Source organism: Lissotriton vulgaris, chromosome 5 (genome assembly GCF_964263255.1).
Source record: "Lissotriton vulgaris chromosome 5, aLisVul1.2, whole genome shotgun sequence".
In the NCBI taxonomy this organism is placed as follows: Eukaryota; Metazoa; Chordata; class Amphibia; order Caudata; family Salamandridae; genus Lissotriton; species Lissotriton vulgaris.
Window position 1 is genome coordinate 1,276,946,654 of NC_141693.1, and position 25,307 is coordinate 1,276,971,960.

General features: G+C 43.5%; 1 protein-coding gene across 1 annotated transcript in view; it reads left to right on the forward strand.

Annotated features, from left to right (window-relative positions):
* LOC147712454 (receptor-type tyrosine-protein phosphatase V-like) overlaps window positions 1-25,307 on the forward strand; it is a 558,680-nt gene that overhangs the window by 218,273 nt on the left and 315,100 nt on the right. Inside the window, exon 16 of the mRNA XM_086923127.1 lies at window positions 14,294-14,563. Coding sequence (XP_086779253.1) covers window positions 14,294-14,563 — 270 coding nt within the window. The remainder of the gene's footprint in view (window positions 1-14,293; window positions 14,564-25,307) is intronic.

The following is a 25,307-nucleotide window of genomic DNA, read 5'->3' on the forward strand; positions in this document are numbered from 1 at the left end:
GTTTAATCCAAGAACAAGTGCCCTACTTTGTTGGGTTTATACCCATACGTAGCCTTAGAAACATTTTTTTAAACTTTACAGAAAAGAAGACATTTAAATATGGCTGAACACGAGGGGATTGATATGAATTGATCACGTACCATGCATAGTTTTTTTCAGCTAAAGCAATTTCATCCAATTTAAATGATACCACTTTGATATGCTTTTTTAAAGTAAATTTATAGTTAGGCATTTTCAAAGCTGACAGTTCAATTTCCAGGCTGATATCTTGTAAGGATGCTAAAATATAAGCTCTCCATTTTGCAGTGTAAGCAGATTTATCAATTTCTTGCCAACAAATATTCCCTAAAGTTGCTGCGGCTGATGTTGATAAGTCAGCCATACATTTTAGAAAAGATCCTTTTGATACCAGGCTCTGTCTTTGGAGACCGAATTCCAATCTAATTGCTGCTTGACACACTGACCTGTCAATTCCAAAGGTTGCTTTAAAAACCTTAACAATCAGTAAGTAAAGCAACTTTACATCTTTTCCTCTAGTAATCGGAGAACCATAAATGAGGCTAGGTTGTAACTTGGCTTTAATTACTTTTAGAAAAACTCATACGATTGACAGTTCAGTGATTGCTTTAAACATTTAAAAGCATGGATCAACGTCACAGTCTTGGCCCTTAAATCATTATCAAATATTACCCCTAGGTATCTATACGTCTTAGCCATATCAATTGTGCCTGCTCTGGCTTTCCAGGAATTAAACTTCTGTTTAATTACACCAATTTTCATCACTTTAGTTTTTTTAATGTTTAGTTCAAGGCCATTCTGCTGTATATAATCATCAAAGGCAGTAATAGGTCTTTGTAGGCCGATGGGGGTATGGCTCACAAGAATCGTATCTTCAGCATACTGGAGGTAGCTAATTTGCACTCCCCCAATACTTGGAGCATGCCCATTGACAACATCCAAGTGCTGTGAAAGGTCTGATAGAAATAAATTAAATAAGCAGGGGGCAAGAACACAGCCCTGCTGTAGGCCATTATATGTTCTGATCCTCCTTGATAGGCAATTACCCTCCCCAATCTCAACTTGTACCCAAGTGTTCGCATACAGAAGCATAATAGCTTTCAACAATTTCATTGGAATTCCCAAATCTGACAGTTTTTTCCATAATCGGTTTCGGGGCACAGAATCGAAGGCTGCCTTAAGATTAATAAAAGCAATATATAGATTTTGCTTATTCAAGACAGCCTTCTCCGCAAGCAATGTTAGAGCCAACAAATTGGCGATAGTGGATTGACTATTCTGAAAACCGGTCTGATTGAATGGAATAATACTCTCCTTCGTGGCCCAGTCTTCCAGGTCTATTAGAAGACAGGAAGCAAACACCTTTGCATCAACATCAGTCAATGAAATTAAACGATAATTAGCGGGGTTTGAAACCGTACCGCTTTTATAAATTGGTTGGACTATGCTACCTTGCCACGACTCTGGAACAACCGCTAATTTCAGAACATCCCAAAATAGGTTATGCAAAAAGCCTGCCCACAGATTACTATTAGCACGAAACGGGGCATTCGGTAACCCATTTGGTCCTGGGGCACCATTTGCTCGCAGCCCTCGTAACAGGGTCAGTACTTGAGTACAGCTTGGAATTTCTAAATCAGGATTTGGATCAGGACTATAATCGATAGCATGATCATTAGGGTTCAGATCGGGGCGCTCTTCATTGCCCGCATAAATTAATGATATATTATTTTCCTCCCCTGAAACCATACAAATTGGATATAAACATTACCCAACTGGGTTCGGGTATAATTACAGAAAAAGTCCTACAGCCACCCCTTTCGAGGTTATCAATAACCCCCCTAAAATTGTTTGCGTTAATTTGCTTAGTGGCAGATAATAAGCTATTCCAGATCCCTGTTTGATATTTAAGTTTTGCTTTCCATATTTCTTGTTTATAGGTCTTCTTAAGTTTCTTCAGGTTTTCTTTATACACTGTGTAGGCCTGACACAATCTACAGGCGTATGCCTTACTAACAGCTCTATTGAGAACTTTCTTTAACCTTAATAATTTGGGGGAAAACCATATGTTATGTATATTCAGATTGGTATTAATTTTCCTGATTTTACCAGTAGAAAATTTCCCCATGATGGACTCTGTGATAAAATTCCATTTAATAATCATATACATATCACCCTGGGTGCCCTGAACACTTTCCTTAATCAATGCCTTAGCCGTTTGCATAATATCCTCCTTTTTGGCTAGATTACAAAACAGCCTCCTCAGGTTGTATGCCGAACATGCGAATTGGGAAGATCCTTAGATTTTAAAAGACTTTCTACCAAAAAATTCAATTTTACAACCTGGGGGTAGTGAACACTTTCTGGCCAGCCGATTACCTTATATTCAGACACATGAGATCTCATATTGTCCGAAATAAATGTATAATCGATAATTGAACCTTGCTTAGAGTTCTTGAATGTGGAAATTGGTCCAGATTTTCCTTTTAACTGGCTGGTTCCAGCCTCTGACATAATATCACAACAATCCTTAGCTAAACCTCCTGAATTAAAGTTATATTCTGAGTACCAAAATAATTGCAAATTAAAATCACCCGATACTATTAGACCAGCATCCGGGTATTGAAGTATTAAAACACTCCGTACATTCCAAAGGATATGCCACTGAGCAGACTTATCTTGACTTGCACTTAGGTATATGTTGAGAAAAATAACCTTAGATCAGCGGTATTTACCACAAGGCATTGCAACCAACCCATATTAAAGTCTACCACTTCCACAGTTAGATTTAAATAAGCCGCGATATAACACAACAGTCCACATTTTGCTCGGCCAAATTTATTGGATTTTACTGCTGGAATACTATACTCATAAAATCCGGACAAAGGGTCATTTGTTCACACCATGTTTCTTGAAATAATAAAAATTGAAATTAGTTTAGAAAAGATATTGAGTCTGGATCAGACAATAAATCATGCAAACCATGGACATTCCAGGAGCATACACTAATTTCATTTATTTTATCTTCAGTAACACCGGTAGCTCAACTCCTGTATATTTGGGGCACCCTTGCCAGTGATGCTGGCAACCAAGACCAATCCTCCATTCTCATATTGTTTTTGGGTAAGAGGTATCATCTTAAAAATACTGAGTTTTTTTTTAATGTGCGCTGAGTCACATTTAGATGCCCAGGTGAGTTCTGGTTGTGGGAGAGTGTTCATAATTGGGCACGATTGAGATATCTGGAGCTGAAGCTGAAGGCTGTGTCAGTCAGTGGCCCAAAACGCTGTTCAGATTACATGTGCATCTAATCCTCTACCTCTCTTCAGTGTGCTCATAGTGATGGTCATATATGTATTGTATTGTAATATAATTGCATTTGTATAGCGCTTACTACCCCTAACGAGGCGTTAAATCACTTTTTTGGCGAGTAGCACGCTACGTCGGGACCCATAGAGGATTAGTGTTGAATTAGTATAGTGAAACATGCAAGTACATTTTAAGTTGTGGATAGGTTAGTCAGTTATTTGGATTCAGAAGGATAGCAGAAGGATAGAAGAAGGAAAAAAGGTTTGTACCATTTGTAATTACCAATTTATGACCAAATCATTGTTATTACTCATTTATATCAAACTGCTAACAAGCACTCACAAAGCCAATAATTCTGGCTTATTTAAGGTATATGTTTGTTTGTTGTTGTGTGATATGAATGGATGCAATATCAGAAAGCTCACAAAGAAGCACCTAAAAGCAGGTAAGACAGCTTTCAGTGTAAAGCACCGGAGTATAGTTTACGTATTGTAAGCCACACCCTTAATACTTATGCCACATCCCTTTTAGAGCTGCCCCCCCTTTACCTTCCCACTTAGTGTTTGACTCACTTGCGTCCTTATATTTCTCATATATATTGGCAAAGCATGCACAAAACCAATGATAACTGAAATCACAAAGATATAAACTGTTCTGCACTTCTCTAGAATGTTTGTTAAGAGTTGTTTTTACATTTTTATGTGGTTTTCAAACAACATACAGAGGGAGTAGATTTGCAATGTCCATACCCGTGCTTGAAATTGTTCACCTTAATGATCTATCCTCCAATTGTCTTTTAGAAATCTCATCCAATTCCTCCTTGAACACAGCCACGCAGTCACCAATGTGGAAAGCCACACCCACACACATACCCATCCCCAAAGCACACTTCAGCTTGCTTTCTCAATCTAACTTCTGCTTGCAGCCATATGGTGAATGCTGAGTTCTGCACCTCTAATGACTGAATGTCCAGTGAGGGGTAAACTGTCTAAAGTTCTATAATATTCATGCATTATAAAATACGTGTAAAATGAGGATACACAAACAAAAATGAGGAGACTCTAGCTCCTTCCCAGCTAGCGATAGGATGTACAACATTATTATTGCACCTGTGTGTGATGGGGTATAGTTTCTCTTAACCTCATGCGCACTAGCGGAATTCCGCTCGCACGCTGAGATTTTTAAAAACGCACTTTACGTGACGAGCTGGGCTCATCATCAGCGTGCGAGGAGGCTACGCCATGACGAGCCCAGCTCGTCATCAGCCTGGAAGGGGTTAAAGCTGTAGTCAATGGCAAATGCCAACACTATGGGAGTTTCCCAGCTTCAAGAGCATGGAACCAGCGGTCACTGACTGATGACCATTTACTTCTGTGGAGGCTGTTGGCAGTGTTCCTACGAGCAGAGACCTCAACTGTGAAAAACATAAGACGCAGCCTGCCATCAAAGTTGGTTGACTGTGGCTAATAGTCAGCCACCAGCTAGGTTGCTGTAATTTAAATTAGAATGTATCACTTTTACTCAGCTTAGTTTTGTAATACTTTTTAAAATTTCAAAATCTACACCAGGTCTTGATGCCAATGTATGATACTACAGTTCCTTAGAGATGCCCACATGCTCCCTTAAATGGACAAGAGAGCTCATGAAATCCTATCAAACTGCAAGGTCACAAAGAGGATGAAGGGGCAATGGTTAATGCCCTGTGCCTGGGCACAGTTGGTTAGCCTAAGTCTATGGGGATGTAATTTTTGTTTGACTCCACCCTGTGACCTTAGCAGGGGAAAACGTGGACATGACATGTTGTAGGTTACCACTGGCTAGTTTAACTGGCATGCTGATGTTCTATTTGCCAAGTCTTTGTGTCAATATGTATAGTACTCAGGTCAACTTAGCCACAGAGTGTAGGAAAGTGCCTCTTTTTGCATGGTTAGCCTCCACTTTTTACCTGAGTTCCTGCTAACCAGGTTACCAGTTCCAGATCTCTTGCCCAAATACTGTATCATGATTGGCACAACTTCAGCGACCCCTGCAAGCCCCTAGTAAATGGTACATCTGCTACCAAGAGCATAGGTACTGAGGGGGCCGGGGTGGGGGTGTCCTCTGGTGCTGCAGCACTGTTTGTGCCACCCACAGCCACCCCTCAACAAGGCTGTGAGCTCTGCCATTGCAGGCTTCGTGTATTGGTGCTAGAAAATCCACAGAGTCAACATGGCACACAGCCCTGTGTGCCATGCTACCATTACAGTGCATAAAATATAGGTATGTCACACCTATTGCAGGACTTTACCCTTAAGGCAGGGTGCACTGTATCCTATGTATGGGCATATCGGCATGATCAGATATGCCCCTACAATGTCCAGTCCATTCCATTCTGTTATGTAAGTGAGCGTTGAAGCCATAAACAGTACATGGGCTGAATACTTGTCAACACGAGTTTCCTAGCTCCATGATGGCTTCGCTGATTGCTAAGATGTTTGGTACCAAAGCTCTAGTGCTAATAAATTCTCACTGGTGCCAGTGTCGGATTTAATAATAAATTCACACTGGAGACCCTTTTAGAGGGTCCCTTGAAACCTAACCATACACTGGTATGTTCTATGGCTTGTTTTCACCAGCCTGCCGCCACCAGACATGTTTCTGACCTCATAGGGTGAGAGCCAGCGCTGTCAGAGGACAGAAACAAAACCTGCCCTGGACGGGGGTGTTTCACATCTCCTCCAAGACACGATGGCCTTCCAGAGAGCAAAGCTTTAAAGGTGATGTAACTTTTGAAATCCAACCCAGGAACCTCCAGATAGTGGGGGAGGCCAAGCCACTTTCCTGCTCCAGTTTTGGTGGGAGGAAATACAGGAAAATTAGTTGGATGAGGAGGAGTGTCCCCAGCCTTAGCCTACACCACCCCTAGGATGAGGCAGGCAAGGTGAACCCCTACCCCCCCCCCCCCCTTCCTGAAATTCCACCATCTTCAGACGGTGGAAATATAACCTACCAGGGCTAGGATAGGGCCTTTTCCCACAGGAAGTAGACACTAAAGGAAGTAGACACCCTATAAGGTGGATAAACCATTGGCTATTACCTGTCTTCCTTTGTAACACCATGAAATTCACTATTTAGGTGGTTCCCTGAGACCTTAACCTTAGATTCATCAGACCAAAGCAAACCAGGACAAAGAAGACCTGCTACACAAGAACAGAAGCCTAACTGCAGAAGAAAAAGTAGCCAAAACATCCAGCTGTGACAAAGACTTGACAATCTCTGCCTGCTGTGTCGTCCTGAACCTACATGGACTTCAAAAACCCCAGAGCACTTAAAAGTCTTTGAGAAATCACCTAGAAGTTCCCTTTGAGTGAAGGTGTCATTCCAGTGCACCCGCACGCACGGATCCTGTGAAGTCCGGTTTGTCGGCTTACTTCTCCCCGATTACCTCAAAGCAGCACAAAAGTAAGAAGACATACAACAGCTCCGGAGGGTTCGCGCTGCCTCTTCACCAAGTTTGGAGGTACCAGGACCTACCGGAGCTACAGCGTACCAATACCTGGGGTACTGGCCCCCCAACAGCAAACACTGAGATGAAGAGTCCACTCTAGTCTCCCAAAGCACAAGAAGCAAGCACTCATTAGGGACATTGAGACACGCGAGACCCACTTCCTGAGTGGGTCAGCTGTCCCGAGATCACTTCTTCAAATGGCCTGCTCCTGACCGTGAGGACTTCTAGATGCAGAATGCCCGGCTGAGCTGTTTGCTCTGCATCCGGCGCCACCGGCCCCGACATTGTATAACTGACTGTGCTCCCTAGGTCCGCTGACCCTTGCAACCTCCTCCCTCCAAGGAGAACTACCTGACTTATCTGGAAGTCCTCCTGTGCATTGTGTTTTCAAATGGCCCCCTTCATCCTTGTGCACCATCTTCCAATCCCCTAAGGCGTTCCGGGACTCTCCCTAACTTCTGTTGGAACTTTAGACTTGGTCCTGACAGCAAGCTAAAACAAGAAGGTGATGATCGTGAAAGCATTGCCTGATTTTCTATGTTTGTTATTCCTTTTTCCCAGTTTTTTCCTACGGTACGTAATTATGCACAAAAGTGATATATTTTCAGAACCTTGAAAAATAGTAACTCCAAAAGTACTCACCTATGAACTGTGTTCTTGGTCTTAAAAATTTCATAAAAATAGACACCATTTTTATAATTTGGTCTCTGATTTATTCTTGAGTCTGTGTCTCATTTATTGCATCTGTGGAGTACAACAAATGCTTAGCACTACCATCTGATAAGCCTAAGTGCTCAACCGCACTACCACAAAAAGAGCATTTGAATCACCTGCTTTTACCTCTGTGTACCATTTGGTGATTCTCTGGACTCTTCACAGTGTACTTCTTTTTAGTAAACTATCCAGAGAGCCAGTTTCTTGCACCAATTGAATGAGAGAGCGTACCCCTCTCCTATTACTGTTAGAACAGTAAAGTGCCAGTGTGGGGAACAAATGAAAGAAAAAGGGGAAAATAGACTCCCAGTGGTCCTAGGAATGTTAGACCACTGGCCCTGTAGCTCTGACATTAAAACGTTCTTTAGAATATTGGAAAACGTACTATGGGCTGAGGCGATTCTTTGATGTAGTACCATTCCTGCTGGGCCGGGTTCCAATAATATACTGCTGCGCTCCTCCACTAGGCAATATTCTCAACAGAGACAAGTTCAGATATCCCTATGAACCATTTCAGGAAACTTTGTCTACATAGTCGTGCAATCAAAAATCACAAATTCTAGATGAAGGTACCCATTCTTCCAGTTTTCCTATATCAGTCAACTGTGAGCCTTTTTTCTTCTGGATCCCAGCTGTTCCTTTAATGATTGCTGGTGCGTGGGCCCTTGGCTGTAGCTCTTCCCAATAAAAAGGGCGGTGGATGCTTAATACTAGTCTGAAGCTGTAGAAATGAGTCTTAATTTTGAGAAGGAGAAAATAGCAACCGCCAACGAATGATTCCTCTCCAGGCTAGTTTTACATTGATTGCTGGTGGTAAATGCGTCACTGCTAGCAGTAATTTCTTTACTGCCTGCTGCCAGCATTGCAGAAAACAAATTAATGCCCTGCACTTTATCTTCCAAAATAAAAGCAGCCGGATATTGTTTTCAAATGAGTAAAAGACACAACCCACGTGCAGGGCATGAGACTTTGCTTATGTATGCTCCTCAAACACTAGGCATTGGTGCAGAAATACTTGGTTCCTCAGGGGCCCTGCCTCTGCTCTTCAAACTAACACATTTATTGTCTGGCTGTATTTACCACTGCAAATACAACCCCAGTGGCATTTGTCTACTAAAGTCATGGGCATTACTTTCCTGTTGGCTGTAATATTTACCCATAGTGTTTTTCTCTCCTCTGCTTGTAATGGATAGCTGGAGTATCATTGGGCATTAATTCCAGTAGAACATGTATGTAGGGAGACTAAAAATGTACTACAGGTGGTAATATGTTTCAACTGAGGGTTACTTCGTTTTTCTCATAGATGTGAACAGTAAATCTTCTCAAAATGGATTTGTAACTTAATGATTCATAAACTACAATAATATTTTCATGCATTAATTTTGAAGTAGCCTTCTAAATCTCCCTGTGTTGTACCAGTAGCTCTTCACTCCGCCTTCCCCCGCCATTTAAGATTGCATAATAACAAGAAAGGCTCTAGCTCATTGTGAGAACATGTCTAAGTACAAATGTGGTTCTATTTATTTTCTTTCCCGTTGGACTCCTTAATCATAGTGCCAATATTTTCAGCCTTTGTTTCCTTTTAAAGTTCCCCATTTTTTTTTTACTTCTGTTCATCCTTTAGAGTGCTTAAACAAACTCCTCAACCGTGTTCTGTTTATGTTCAATATTTTACTTCTAAAGATTATTTCCTTTCTGACTTTAAAATTGGCCCGCCCCTGGGTTCTGTTTTCTCTGTTTTCTTTTTTCATGTTGGCGTTTCAGTTTTCTGAAACAAGTCCAAAAATAGATCAGCAGATTTCAATGCCTCCTGCCGACCTGTCTGTTTTATGACTTTATTCAACAATGAATACACTGCCAGAACTGCACAGCCACAGTCCGAAGTACTAATTGCCAAGATGTTTGACTTGTGTTGCCTCCCTATAACACCCCCCCCCCCCTTCCAGGGCATGTATATGTTACGCACCATGTAAATATAATTTTCAATAAAATTTTACTGAAATAAAAATGAAATTAGTTATCTTTCTCTATTTTTCATATGTGCCTTTTATTGATAGAATTGTACGTTTTTTATCAGTAGTGTTAACTTATTTTGTATTTTTTCTACAGTTTTGCATGCAAAATCATCTACCTAACATTGTTTTTAAGAAGAGCCAACATTCCTGTTATCCTGACAGTTTTGCACAGCACTTTCTCCTCAATATAAAACCTCCCCTCTTATCTAGAAATACTCTAATCACGCAGACACTATGCCTCATTCCCAGAAAGAATACACGGGACAGTGACCTTGGTTCTGTGGAGGGGGCGGTGTGTTCTTCTGGATTCAAATCCGCAGATGGGAAGGCAGTATGCTTAGTGTGCAGGAACTATTTTATCAAACTATTGGTTCACCTTCTGGACGTAGTATGCATCTTGGCAGAGGGGGCATATACATTCTTAAATTGATAGAAATACAGAATCCAATACCTAAGCATTGACTTTTCTCTTTTCAGAACGGTCCCCCTGGCAAAGTTGGGTCTTTCCCTTAACCTTAAAAGAACACTCCCAGAGCTATCTAATTTGTCTGAAATTGTAGCCTGAATGTGTCTATTAAAAGACAAACCAAGTAAATATATCTGAAATTCGTGTTTTTTTAGTCATGAACACGAATACCTTGTTTACCTTTTAGAGAAGAGGTTTCCTGGTTTCTAATGATATTACTTTTTTTTAGAATATGATCGTATATTAGAAATTCAAAGACCAATGTTTACCTGCTTGACTTAAGAGGATGTGGCTTGCGGCTAGAGTGGTCCTCGAAGCTGGGAAACTAGGTTCGAGTCTCTGCAGGGACGCTCTGCATCCTGTGATCCTAGGCAAATCACTTAATCTCTTCATGCCTAACAAAATGAAGGAGTACAACTGTTACGCAAGTGGTGCGCCAGTTCAATTTCATCGAGCAACAAGTGTCATTAAGGCAGTCTGGTGTGGTGGTCAGAGTGCCAGTTTAGGTTTAGATACCCAAAAAATAAGCTTGGTGTCCTCAGCATCATAGTATAGCATACCGCCAGAGTTCCTGATAACAGATAGCAAAGCCATAATGTAGATATTGGGAAAAAATGGGACAAGATAGATCTTTGGGTGGAGACTGCGCCCGGGTCTGTATGTATATTCTCCAAGGACAGGGCTTAATTGGTAAAAGAATGACTGCATGTGCCCAAAGCTCTACTCTGGAGCCTGCGCCCAGCACTAATAAATATCTGCGTAGTCTTCAATCCACCTCATGCATCTTTAATCCAGCACCAGACACTACCTCCCTTTATCACACTCTTGTAGGCGTCTGCTTTCTCCCTTTCTGACAGGTTTTCAGTCTTTCTGCTTCTTTCCTGTTAATGTGTTTTTTCATTTCTTGCTCTTGATCAATATCTTCTGAGGAAAAATAAGTACTGATCTCCAAAATGAGTACTGGTGCGCCCACACTGGCAACAACCTGCTCAAATTAAGCACTATCCAAGGACAATACTATGTGCCTAGTCGTGTAAGGAAAGAGGTGAGCCAGTCTTGTGCCATTCATTCAGTGCCAAAATGAGAGCGGTGCGACCCACAATGTTAAAAGCTGCAGGCAAATCATGATGAGTAAGTAGCCTGGTGGAATTGCATTTGGCAGCAGACTGTAGATCATCAATGACTGTTATCAGTGCAGGTCCCATGCTGCTGCAAACCCTACTTGTGAGCAATCCAACAGGAGGCTGGTTTCCAAATATTTACAAAGTTAATTAGCTAGATCTTCAAGATCAGAGTTATTTAACAAAGGTTTCACGAGCCTAAGCTAAAGCTCTTTAGGGTCAGTGCTGGAAGCCAAAGACCGATCCATTTATCTTGTTGATAGAATTAAACCTGCCAGAAATATCATTTTATAAGCTCTTTACAAGGAGCTCATCAAGAGCAGATCCTGACCCACAAATTTTAATTAAGGCATACAACTCTTCAGAAGATGGGCAGTCGAAATGATGGAGGCGGAGGCAGTTAACAGGCCACAAACTTTCCTTGACAACTTCAACAGGCTAAGATACATTTGTATAATTATTCATGGAGGTGGCAATTGAGAAGCAGATAGTTTTCAACGTCTGGTCAAAGAAAATCACAATTTGATCACATGAGGTGTTGGTTGGTAGGACGTATTCCCAAGGTAGGGGAATGGGTATACATTCAATTATGAATTTGAAAAACTCTTTCTGTAAGTTCGAAGCATTGAGATTGTGTTTGAATATAGCATTATTAGATTTTTATTAGAGAGAGAAGCAGTTGTTTAGAAACTCTTTTATACTCAGGCTTGCATTAGTAATGCCATTTCCTTTCACCTTGTCTAACCTTCCATTTCAATGTGTGCAAATCATTCTTAAACCATAGAGCATAGTTTTTGTGCTGCTTGATCTTGGTCAAAATGGTGGGGGCAACACAATATTCTACTCTGGAGGCCCAATCGACGAAAGTGGCATAGTGTGAGGAAAAACACTGCATAATGAGAGGGTTAGGGAAAAAAGCCAGGGTAAGAGCATGAAAATCGAGTTTAGGCAAGAGCCTTAAAGGGTGTTTTAAGTTGAAAATGAGGGAGTAGGCAATCCACAGCTGAGAAAGAAATAATGGAAATCGAGAAAGGTTCAGACCACTTCAAATATATGTTCTGCATTATGTATACTAGAGCTAATATGCTGTATGTGTCCTCAATCTGAGAAATGAGACTAGTTCTGAGGTGTGATGATTCTCAGGACTGTCTTAATGAATAGTGACATTTCCCATCACAATAACAGCGTTATGAGCTGAATTAAAAGTAATGTAAACATCAAGAAATGCATGCAACAAAATGGTGGTGGGGAAAATGTACAGCTTTGGTGTGTGTGGTTAACTACTAGAGAAATAGTAAGGATTTGTGAGATGGCAATATTAATAGATTGAAAGAAGAACAGAACAGAAAAGCAGCACCCACCACCTTTTTATTACTGTGGAGGTCAATTCTGATAACCTCATACCCAGAGGGCTGGTAAGACTTTAAAATGGCACTTCAAATTCTGCTTAAGCCAGGATTCTGAAATAGCTAAGATGTCTACATCACGTGTCTGAACCACGTAACCTATTTCAGGAGAGTGTTTGGCCCATGTGCTTGGGTTAATATGGTCAACTTGGAGGTCTCTATATGCATTGTTGTTTGGTGACATTGTTATGACAATTGTAGCGCCCAAGGCACTAGTGAAATTGGTAACCTTAGTGAAATCATCATAAAATCCTAAAATAGGAAACGGTGTAACGTAAATAGTTCTGGGGACCAGTAGATGACATGTATGAAGTTGTATTGGCTTGTAATGTGGATACGTTACTATTTATGATCACCAATAGTGGTTATTTCGTTAGTTTTGCATGTCATTGTTTAGATATGCTAGACTTCCTTCTCTTCTGTGAACATTCCTTCATTCTTCCTCTTAAAGGAAATTATGCATTTATAATGTGCTAATTTGATTACATTTATTGTATAGAGCATTTCCCAAACAACAGGGTGTGGTGATTTTTTAAAAAGTCAGATATGTTGTTATTGTCTTTCTTTATCATTTACATATTACACAATCTGCCATTGTTATCGTATAGCAGTGCATGTGTGTTCACCTTGTCAGTCCACAGAATTAACATCTACATTTGTGGAATCGTAGTAAATTCCCTGAGTAATACTAGATCATGTGCCTCTCTGTTCTGGTTGTCCTGTATTGGCATATATCACGAATATTTCCTGTTCTGGATGCCTATAGGGTGTAAGATAAATGGTCCTTGCTAGCTACAGCCTAACCTAACTGGATTTAATGTGCTCAGATATGAGCTAGGGTTCTCTAATGAAACTAAGTTCGAAACTGTGGAAACAAAATTCACATTCAATGTATCATGTACATCGTGGTTGTCATTATTACACTTATTTGTGTTTATGAAATGTACATTTTTTTAAGTGAAATATTTTAATAATGATTTCAAACGTTATTACGTCCTAAAACAGATATCCATGTAGTTATTTAAATAGTTTCCTTATGTAATTGGTAATATGTTGATTCAATAGCATATAATGCAATTTTATTTTGTAAAACAATCCATGTCAGTACATATTTCACTAACTGAAATATTCATCAGTATCGTTGTTTCAAGCGTGAGATCTTTATGTAGTGTATATGCTACACTTTAATTAGGTTACTGGTCTAACCTTTCAATCTGCAGTGACTTCAGGATACATTGAGTCACTGAGAGAAAATTAGTATTTCAGGACTGATTACTCAATTCAGTCATTCACCCATTTGTGAAGGCCTGGGTGTTATCCATGGCAGCTGGTGCACTTTTTGTTGAGTCTGAAAGGTCCACACAGGCCCAATATCAAAGAATTAAGGATACGCACAGAGAAAACTATCTTTAGACACACTTTATGCATTGTAAAATCAGAAAGCTCACCACAATATCATTATTGCTATCAAGATAATGCTTCTCCTGGGAGGGTTAGCTTTTGAGCCATGTTTAAGATTCTGCCCAACTGCTCACCTCCGTTTTATCTTGAGATGGTCGATTCACTGTGACCTACTGTGTCATCTAGCACCATCGAGCCGCATCTAGCATCCTCAAGATGCCTCCAGAGTGCATGGTGTTACTCTTTAAACATAGCTCTGCATGCAATGTGTTTGAAAATACATTTGTCCCTTCCTTTTATTCTTTAAACCAGCTGACACCTGTTTGTACATTGTGTCTCACCCTTTGTTCCCCCAGATCCTCTACATCCAACTCACTTAAAGGTGGAGAATGATCACAGCCCTTCCTCGCTTGCCGTAAGCTGGTCTCTGGTTGATGGAGGCGGAGATCTCTGGCTTCTGCTCTACACCGACCACTCTTGGCTTCCTGTCCAGAATGTATCATTGGAGCCAGGGGTCACAAATTTCACCGTGGATGGCCTGCACCCCGGGACCAGATACTACCTTCAGGTTGTGTCGCAAGCTGGACCATATCGCACAGCGTCACCCAGAGTGACCGGATACACATGTGAGTGCAGAAAATGACCCTTATATCCCTCTGTTTTAGATCTTCAACATTCTGTCCTTTCTCAACAGATCAGCTGGAAATCCTTATAGGGGAGCATGTGTCTTCTTTTAGTGGTAGATTTGGTGGTCTGTTAGACAGGAGAAGTGTTAAACAGTTTGTAGTCTGTTGTCTCATTTGCATGATATATTTTTCCCAAAATTCGTATCTTTGTAATTTTCTTCTGCTTGTTTGGTTTTCCACTATGAAAAGAGAAGCGGATATTGAATTGAACCTTCCCAGCCACTAACAAAGATGTTTCACAGGGCTTCCATGCAAAGCACACCTGAGTCGAAAAAGAAATCCTGGCCATATTCCTTTAAATCACAATGGATTGCCTTTTGAAAGTAGCAGATGGAAGCTTTCAGAAAAAATGCTTTTGTTTATTTTCTGTCCAATTTAAGCCCAATGTTTTCTTGATGTAACTGATCCTTAGCAAGTAGTTCTTTGAAATGCAATGGGAGCATGCACATCCCATATTAGTTAGTTGTTAACATACCTTGCTCATGCAAAATTAATAGAGAAACAGGGCATTATATGTTGGTATATGGTTTCATCAAATAATTATTTTTTTTCTAAAAACATTCCCATCATTAACTTAAAACAAAGTTAACAACTCGTGCTGAAGCCTCCAAAGAAGCAGCTCGAAAGAATCCTGCTGCAGGCGCCCTGAGGAGGAAAATAAGTTCAGAAAGACAAAAAAACTTGACGGGTATTAATATTGCAGTCAAGGAAAGAGTTAGATATTTGTATTCATTAGTGTGGTAAATGTCCATGATAAACAGGTCTATTCAGTATGCCCTTTGAATCTTTGTTTGATTTCCACACTGAAGTTAATCAAAGTGGGCTCACAGGCCTGCGTGTGAAACACACCAAATTAAGTCTGTGTCCCAAACCTGCAATCTCTCCTCCACTTTACTGGCTTAAAAAGAAATATCCTGTCTGCAGCCTTTTACCTCCATGTGACTATAACGGGCTGGAATTCCATCTGCAGTTTGTAAAACATGTTTATAAATCCTTGAAATAGTATCCAGACAATTTCCAGGAGATTTCCATCCCCAGCCCCAGACCCGGCCCCTTCCCTGTTCCTGCAGTGAACAGTCTGCAGAGGGCCGGGTCCTTCTGCCATACAGTAAGAAGGAATGTGACGTGGGCGAGCAGCTTGTTTTACGGCTTGTTTTTACCAGAAGGTCTTTCTCGGACTGAACAAAACCCTTGTAGAAGGGTTCACCCCCCCCAAAAAAAAAAAAATCAGGTTTGAGCTCTGTTGCAAACCTGCACGGTATGCGGTAAAATATTGATTTTAGTTATTGTATCTCTATTTTATTCCGAGCATTTATGTAGCCCCTGGAGTCAGGTTTTATTTTTGTTGGCTAAAAGTGCATGTTTCCGTGCCCCCTCCTGTCTTGGCTCTCTGGATTAGTAATCTGGCCATGGAAGGGCTGCTGGACTCTCTCTCTGGCTACTGCACATGGATGGCTTGCTGGCCCGGCTTGCTGCATGCCTTTCTAGATGTTGCACAAAGCCATGGAAAATATTCTTTCAACACGCCCTGCCCCGGCGAAGTAGCATCTTTCGCCTCGCAATCTAAAGGCAGGATTAATAAAGACACCAAGGGCTCCACTCGACATAGGCCGGCCGGTGTTAACCCACGAAGCCCGTACGTACAGTGGACTGAGCTCCTATTCACCTAAAGTAACACATGGCTCACATCTAGGAAGCACAGTTTTAATTGGTTAAAGGCGGCTCAATGTTTTCCTTGGATTCATGCTGCTTCTCGTGGCCTGTGTGCGAAAAATTTTAAATGAATTAAGTCTCTCCTCTACAGATAAAATAAAATAAAACAAGCATTGTCTGCCAGCAGCCCTTTTGGAGTGGCTCGGGCGGTTTCTGTTAGTCCTGGACTGGAAACACAGGAAGCTCAGGACACAGGATAGCTCTCCACATCCGACTCAGCAAATCAACGCTCTCAGAATCGGAGCAATCAGAACTTAATAGCCTAATTACCGAACTGGAAATTGAAAAATTATTAAATCACTGAAATGTGGAAAGGCACCTTGCCCGATGGGTTTAGCACAAAATTCTATAAGTGTTCCCCTCGCTTTTTATCCCTACCACTCTTAAATTTGTTCCACAAATTCAGTGAGGCAGGCAAAATCACAGGTACACTGGCTGAAGCCATCATTGTAGTCCTACATAAGGAAGGGAAAGACTCAACACTCTCTAAAAATTACAGACCGATCTCCCTCATTAACATAGATTGTAAACTTTTTGCAATGATTCTAGCTAACCGCCTACAGAAATTCCTGCCCAAACGTATTCACCATTCTCAGGTTGGCTTTTTGAACAATAGACTTTCTAGCGACAACACTAGGATCTTAGCCCATATATTGGAGAGGGCAAAACTTGCTAATTCACCTACAGTAGCCACCACGCTTGACGCCGAAAAGGCTTTTGATAAAGTTGATTGGACGTACCTAGAAGCGGTTCTGAATAAGTTTGGGCTTGAAGGAAATTTCACGAGGATGGTAATGTCACTCTATATTTCAGCCCCTCGGCTAGGCTCGATCTCGTCACCCTTCCAGTTACAACAAGGAACCAGACAGGGTTGCGCCCTCTGTCCCTCACTATTTTTACTTGCCATTGAACCATTTTTGTATCACATTAGGTACAATGATCGTATATCAGGGGTCCACTTTAACGACTACACGGTTAAGATTACCGCTTACGCCGATGATGTTTTGGTAGTCTCTGGAAAAGGCTAAGGAGGCCATTCCTGCTCTCATGTCCACAATTGAAAGTTTCTCTAGGGTGTCCGGTTATAAGCTAAACAAAGGGCTATTACCAGGGGAAATGCAGAACTCTGGGAAGGAGGGAGGGCGTCAGGCCAAGAACAGCTGTTTCTCCTGGATGGTGACCCTGAACAGTGAAACAGGAGTAAATGAAAGGGGCAAGGAAAAAGCCGGGAATTCCGACTTTGTTCGGGAAAGATTCATTGTATTGGGCACAAAGTAGGTGTCTGTACTTTCTGCGTGCAAGAGTATGTTTGTGCAAGAGACATTTTATAACTTCTAGACCTGTAATGTTTTCAATAAATACACCATTTACACCATGTGATCAAAGACTGACTGGTGGTCGTGCAGAAGTCAGGAGTCTTCTGTAATCGATGTTTATGTAGCTATGTACTTCAGTATATACAACTGCTTCATTACAAAGTTTCTCAAAGCTGTCCTCTCTCTTTTATGAAAATCTATAAATTAAGGAACTATTTAAGTCAAAACCAGCCCTGCCACTGCTGTCTTTCCCTCTTTATTTATTGCATCACCTTGTAAACTCAGAAGGTGTTGTGAGTATTGTTATTTTTTGTTTTGTTTTGAAGTTTGCATGCTATGGAAAATGCACTCATCTAGGTACGATAAGTACCTGAATGACATATCCTGTTGATAGTCAAATGTAAGCTGGGAGAAGGCTTGCATGGCCCTAGTACTCCTCTTCTACTTTTGTTTCTACACCTGGGGCCCTATTATGCAAAAGGCGCACTTTCCCCTATTTGTGCCCGGTGCACCTTAAAAAAGGTGCGCCAGGCGCAAACTGGGAAAGTGGGCCCTATTGCAAAGAATACACTGTCCCCTGGGCAGCGCATTTCTGTGAAAAACGAAATGGCTGCTTTGAAGCCGCTTCTTGTTTTCACTGTGCAGACGGCAATCCGCCTGCCCTTTTAAAGGGGATTACAGTTCCCCTTGCAGGCAGGTGCAGCAGGCGGGTGCAGTCAGTGACTGCACCCGATTGCAAGGGGATATCTGGAGGGTTCATGAGATCCCCTTTTCCCCCTTCTAGAGGGATGCTCTCAGGGAGTGCACCTCTGCGCTCGCATCTCTGATATGGCGGGGCTGAGCTATCTATTGGTTCTCCTAATATTCCTGAAAGCCAAGTTCTGAAGGAGATACCTCTAAAAATTCATTCAGTAAGCTGCATTACCTGTGTTTTCATGTTTCACTGTTTTGCTCTCTGATTGGTGAATAGTGTGCATTGTTTTATAGTACCAGAGACAACACTTCCCAAGAGATCCTGTCAGGGAAAAAAATTCTCAATTTCACAGTGAGGAACGTAACTGCACTCAGGTGCCTCAGTTGCCTAGAGCACAACTATAGATTGTGTGTCCTTCACCCCGAGGTGCACTGAGCAGTACTCTTTTTGATATATTAACTGTATACATTCCTCGCTGTCCTTGGGCGAGATGGTGCACACTCCTTATTTCAGGCTCTCTCTGTGGCAGCTCCAAGGCTGCCTTACTGTCAGTCCAGAGTGCTTTGTTAAGTAGGGAACCTTGATACACTGCGTTATTGAATAGATGTGCGTGAGGTTAAATGTGTGCCAGGTTGGACCTATAGACCTCTCTAGTTGGGTTTCGTTCTATTCAGTGGTTCTGCTAAACCCTATTTGGATGTTCAAATCCAGAAATATCGAAAACGTCTACGAAAAGATTTGACTGCAAATCTAGAATCTCTGAATTCCTTCTGCTCTGTTGAAGTGATCCTTTCTTTTACTTTATCTTCCTAAATGCTTCTTCAATTTACTATGCCCTACATTGCGAATATTCCAACTAACCACGCCTATGATTTAGTCTAATTTAGTCTCAAAATTGTAATAAATGGAATATTGAATATTATATTCTGGCACCACACTTATCTATAATTTACATTTTAGTTTGTCGTGGAAGAAGTTTAATTCCTAAATTTTAAGTATGGAAGAGTCTTTACTTACTAAAAAAAAAGCCCAAAGACTTCTGAAGTTTTTGTTATGTAATTTCATAGTTTCCTTTCTCACAAAGTTAAATGAAGCGCTTATTGACGTGCTGAAGTTCTTACTGCTTTTCTTAAAGTTATGCCTTCTTCACTGTAAAAGACAGAGAACCTGTTGACATTTAGAAACAGCACTGGAAACAAAGAGATATAAATCAAAGCAAAAATAAAGGTACGCCTTGAAAATGTTTCTCATCAGGTGGCTGAGCGGTCATTCTTTGCAAGCGCATTATGTGCATGCATATATAGTAACACACAGAGTTGGAAAAGTGGACAATGATGACTTACAGTACGAGATAGGGCTAGAAAGTCCCAAGTTCTTTCCCAGGATATAGCCAACACTGAGAAGCAACATAGGCCAGAGACTGCAGCTATTGGGTACAGGAGCAGAGGGTTCTGGCGCTACATTGGACTGATTTGAACATTAACTGCTTCTAGGGCTACCTTCTTTTTTACCCCTTGAACTATCCCATCTCTAATGGAGACCATACATTCTGATGCACTATTGTTCCAGAGACACATCTGAGTGTCACAGTGTTTCCCAGTGCGAGGGATAGGGATGGAGCACCCCGTACTGCTGGTGACAATAGGACTGAGTGTTTGGTGGTGTCTCTTGGGTCCTGGCAGAGAGGATAAGTCTGTTTAAACTTGTTGCAGAACTACCCTCAGACTAATGGAGAGCGCAGCCAGGAAACAAGTTGGAACCCTGCACAAAGTGCTAGAGAAAACAAGTCATAGGCCACAGTTATTGTCCAACAGGATATGGAAAGGGAAAACAAACCATCCCACCCCTGGTGACTGAATGTTCGATCTGTCCCTTATACATGCACAGATATCCTCAGAAAGAAGCCTGAAGTCCCCTTATAGGGTAAACTTGAACCCCTGATATACCAAAAATCCCGTTTCCACCTCTTATACCAGTTCTGAATCTCACTCCAAGAAATGCTTTTCTGAAATTTTGGTTAACAAATTTAAAACTGGCAAGCATTTGGGAAATAGCTGAATTTCATGTTAAACAGTACACGAATGCATAATGAGCACCCCCACCTTTATTTATTTGAAAAGGTTTATAAAGCGCGAACATGACCCTTGCGGGTATCAGAGCGCTGCACAAAGTGGGGTAAGCTCGATTAAACTCAGTACAATGGAACAAGTGAGGTAAATAAGTCAACACACTGTCAGACAAAAGCGAGTAAACAATCAGTTCAGAGGCCCAGTAGGCGGCCCCTCTACTCCAGTTTCAGACGTTCCCTAGAGTGACATAACAATTAACAGGCAAGCATTAAATAAATTGACACAACCTAGTAGAATTAGTGCCAAATCTGTAGTCGGCGCAGCTAGTACGGCTTCAGAGTCCAGTTTCCGACGGGTTCTAGAGTAAAATAACAATTTAACACAAGCATAAACTAAATCGAAACAACATAGTAAAATAATTGTCAAATCTTTGGACAGGGGGGGCTTGAGCAGGCATACAGATTGATGCAATTAATGTTCACTCAGGAATAGCCATTTGGCATGTTTCTTGAAAGAAGCTGTGGAAGGATTGGCTCTGATCTCAAACGATCAATCAATCAATCAGAGTACTTGTAAAGCGCGCTACTTACCCGTGAGGGTCTCAAGCGCTGAGGGGAGGGTTGACGCTACTGCTCGAAGAGCCAGGTCTTCAGGAGTCTTCTGAAGGAGAGTAGGTTTTGGGTCTGCCTTAGGTGGGTAGGGTCTTGGCAGCGAGGTAGGAGAAGGATCTGCCGCCGGAGGTTGTTCTTTGGATGTGGGGAACAGCGGTGAGGGTGAGGCTGCGGGTGTAGAAGCTGAGACTGATGTTCAGGTAGGCTGGTCCGGCATTGTGGAGTGCTTTGTGTGCATGGGTGAGGAGCTTGAAGGTGATCCTCTTGTCGACGGGGAGCCAGTGTAGGTCTCTCAGGTGGAGGATGATGTGGCTGCGGCGGAGGATGTTGACGATCAGTCGGGCGGAGACGTTTTGGATGCGTTGTAGTCGTCGTAGGTGTTTGGCTGGGATTCCTGCGTAGAGTGCGTTGCCATAATTCAGTCTGCTGCTGACGAGGGCCTGTGTCACCGTTCTTCTTGTTTGTCGGGATCCACTTGCGGAGCATGCGGAGAGTGTTGTAGCAGGAGGAGGAGACGGCGTTGACCTGTTTAGACATGGAGAGGGAGGAGTTGAGGATGAATCCTAGGTTGCGTGCGTGGTCGGTGGGTGTCGGTGCTGTTTCCAGTGTGGTCGGCCACCAGGAGTCGTCCCAGGCTGAGGGGGTGGGTCCGAGGATGAGTACCTCCGTCTTGTCCGAGTTCAGATTCAGTCGGCTGTTCCTCATTCAGTCGGCGACGGCCTTCATTCCCTCATGGAGGTGTGTTTTGGTGGTGTGCGGGTCCTTGGTGAGGGAGAGGATGAGCTAGGTGTCATCAGCGTAGGAGATGATATTGAGGTCGTGTTGGCGGGCCACTTGTGTGAGGGGGGCCATGTAGATGTTTAACAGCGTCTGGCTGAGGGATGAGCCCTGGGGGACGCTGCAGATGATGTCGGTGGCCTCGGATCAGAAGGGCAGGAGGTGGACGCTCTGAGTTCTGCCGAAGAGGAAGGACGTGGTCCAGTCAAGGGCCTTCTCTTGGATTCCGGCTTCTAGGAGGCGTGTCTTTAGAGTGCGAAGGAAGACCATGTCGGCTGACCGGTCCAGGAAGATGAGGGCTGATGTTTCGCCGTTGTCTAGTTGGCACCTGATGTCGTTTGTGGCGGTGAGGAGGGCTGTCTTGGTGCTGTGGTTTCGTCTGAACCCGAACTGGGACGGGTCCAAGATGTTGTCTTCCAGGTGGCGGATCAGTTGCATGTTGACGATTTTCTCGATGACCTTAGCCGGGAACGGGAGCAGGGAGATGGGCCGGAAGTTCTTGAGGTCCTTGGGGTCCGCCTTTGGCTTCTTGAGGAGGGCGTTGATTTCGGCGTGTTTCCAGCTTTCCGGGAATATCGCTGTTTCGAAGGAGATTTTGATGATCTTCCGTGGTGTGGGTGCGATGGCAGCGTCTGCTTTGTTGAATACGTGGTGTGGTCACGGGTCTGACGGAGATCCTGAGTGGATGGAGTTCATGACCTTGCGTGTCTCGTTATTGTTGACATTGGGCCAGGAGGTCAGGCGGTTGGCGCTGGTGGTGTTCACAGGGTAGGTGGGGTCTGGCATAGTCTGGGCAGTCATGGTGTTGAAGCGGTCATGGATATCAGCGATCTTGCGGTGGAAGAAGATGGCCAGTGAGTTGCACAGTTCTTGTGAGGGCGGTATGGCATTGGCGCTGGGGTTGAAGAGTTCCTTTACTATGCTGAAAAGCTCTTTGTAGTCGTGTGCCTTGTTATCCAGGCGGTCTTTGAAGGAGGATCTCTTGGCTAATCTGATGAGGTGGTGATGTCTGTGGGTGGCGTCCTTGTGGGCTGCGTGGTTGTCCGGAGTGCGTTCGTGGAGCCATATCTTCTCCAGTTTCCAGCATCCGCGTTTGGAGGTCTGCAGCTCGTCGGTGAACCAGGTGGCTCTCTTGCTAGTGTGGTTGTTGGAGGGTTTCTTGAGTGGGGCGAGAGTGTTGGCGCAGTCGTCGATCCACTGTCTGAGGTTGCGGGCTTTGGTGTCTGGGTTGGTGGGGTCGGTGGGTGGGTTTTGGGCGAGGGTGGTGATCAGCTGGTCTTCAGTGATTTTGCTCCAGCAGCGGCGAGGTAGCTGTTGGGTGCGGTGGTGCGTGGTTGGTTTATTGAAGGTGAAATGGCTGCAGCGGTGGTCGTTCCAGTGGAGTTCGGTGGTGTGGTCGAAGGTGACATGGGTGCCTGTGGAGAAGACTGGGTCCAGCGTGTGGCCAGCAGCATGGGTGGGTGCGGTAACAAGTTGTTTTAGGCCGAGGTTGGCGATCAGGGTGGCGGAGTTGGCATCGTTGTTGTTCTCGAGGTGGAAATTCAGGTCCCCAAGGAGGATGTAGTCCGTGGAGGCGAGTGCGTGGGTGCTGGTGAGGTCGGCAATAGAGCCGCTGAATTGAGCTCGGGCCCAGGGGGTCTCTAGATGAGTGTTCCTCTGAGGGTGGTGTTGGGGTCGGTGTGGATCCGGAAGTGCAGGTGTTCGGCGGTGTTGAGGGTGTCATCTGCGTGGGTGGCTACCTTGAGGGTGGACTTGTGGACGATGGCTATTCCTCCTCCGATTCCGTTGGCGCGATCCCTGCGGGTGATCTTGTAGCCATCCGGGATGGCAATGGCGATGTCGGGCGTCGAGGAGTCGTTCCACCAGGTCTCGGTCAGGAAGGCCACGTCTGGGGTGGAGGTGTCGAGCAGATCCCAGAGCTCGGCGGTATGTTTGCGTGCGGAGCGGGTGTTGAGGAGTATGAAGCGAGGTGGTTGTGTCCAGTCCTTGGAGGTTTGGTAGTTCTGTCGCAGGTGAAGCTGCAGGTGTGGCAGGAGAAAGGTTCGTGAGTCCGTTTTGGGGCGGCTTGGAAGCAGGTGTGGTTTCAGCCGGCGTTGAGTGCGTAGAGGGTGCTGGCATCGTAGCAGAGTCTGGTGTTGTGGCATTCGTGGGGTCCAGGGGTTCTGGCGCTGGGCGCGGTCCAGGCACGGACGGGCGCAGGCGGGCTTGCCTTTGGCGCACCTGCTGTGCGTGTCCGTTGCGCAGCCGCTATGCTGCCTCCATAAGAGAGGGATATGGAGGGAGGAGCAGCTGGGAGGCAGGAGCGGGGTGGCCAATGGGGAGTATGGGGGGTAGTGCCGCAGGGACACAGCAGCGGGAAGGAGCGGGAAACGGCAGGAAAACAGGTGGGTGGCAGGGAGCAGGTAGGAGGCAGCTGGTGGCCGTGTGGTGGCGTGGGGAGCGACCTGCCTGCGGGCAGGGTCAGAGGTTGCTCTCGGAAGGAAGAGCGTTCAAAATTCTAGGAGCAAGACCGGAGAAGTCACGATTGTAAGTACTTTTCTTTTTCAATTTGGGAGGTTTTAAAAGTAGGGTGGCCGTACTTCTTAAGTGCTGATAAGAACCCGAAAGGACCAGCTTGTTCACCAAATGAGCCAGAGTGTTGTAATGTTGTAGTGTAGGCTTTATGCGTACTGCAAGCTATCTTAAAACGTATCCTAGCTTCAATAGACCGCTAATTAAGTTGCATAAGGTCAGGTGTAATGTGATGGTGGTTTATGGAGCCCGTGATGAGCCTAGCCGATGCGTTGAGAGTGGGTCTGAGTGGGGCCAAGCTTGCTTTAGGAAGTCCCGCAAGGGTCACCAAACCATATTCCAGTAGCCAGATACCCAGGGATTGTACTGCAGGCTGTATGTCTTTACGTGAAAGGAAGGGCTTGATTTTCTTAAGGGTGTTAATTTGAAAGTTGGCTCCCCTGATAGTAGCACTGATATGGGCTTGTCTATGTTGTTATGTGTCCAAGGTAATGCCTAACGATTTAGTGCAGTCAACCACATGAGGGGTGCAGTTAAGAGCTGTGAGTTGTTTAATCCAGTCCAGGGTAGCTGCAGACTGTTTGTGGGGGTAATCAACAGGAATTCAGTTTTGAGAGCATTTAGCAAAAGATGGTTCTGGGCTAACCATTGTTGAGTTTCTGAGAGAGCCTCATTTAAAGGCCACTCTGATTGTGCAAAATGCTTCATCATTTAGGTAAATCAGAGTGGCCTAAATGTTTCGCTAATATCTTGTGATATAATGTAATGTATTGTGATTGGGGGTACACGTGTAATCACTTCTGGCTCAGTTTATTTCAACGAAGGACGAAAGGTTTATCTGATTATAAATCTCAAAGATGGACGGGGAGAAAAAATATCAATACGTAGTTTAACCATTAATATAGATTATAATTTGCATTATACCAGCTTCACTCAGTGTTCCATTTTTGCTAAGTGTGCACAGACTGGAGCTCTAGGAACGACTTAGAATTC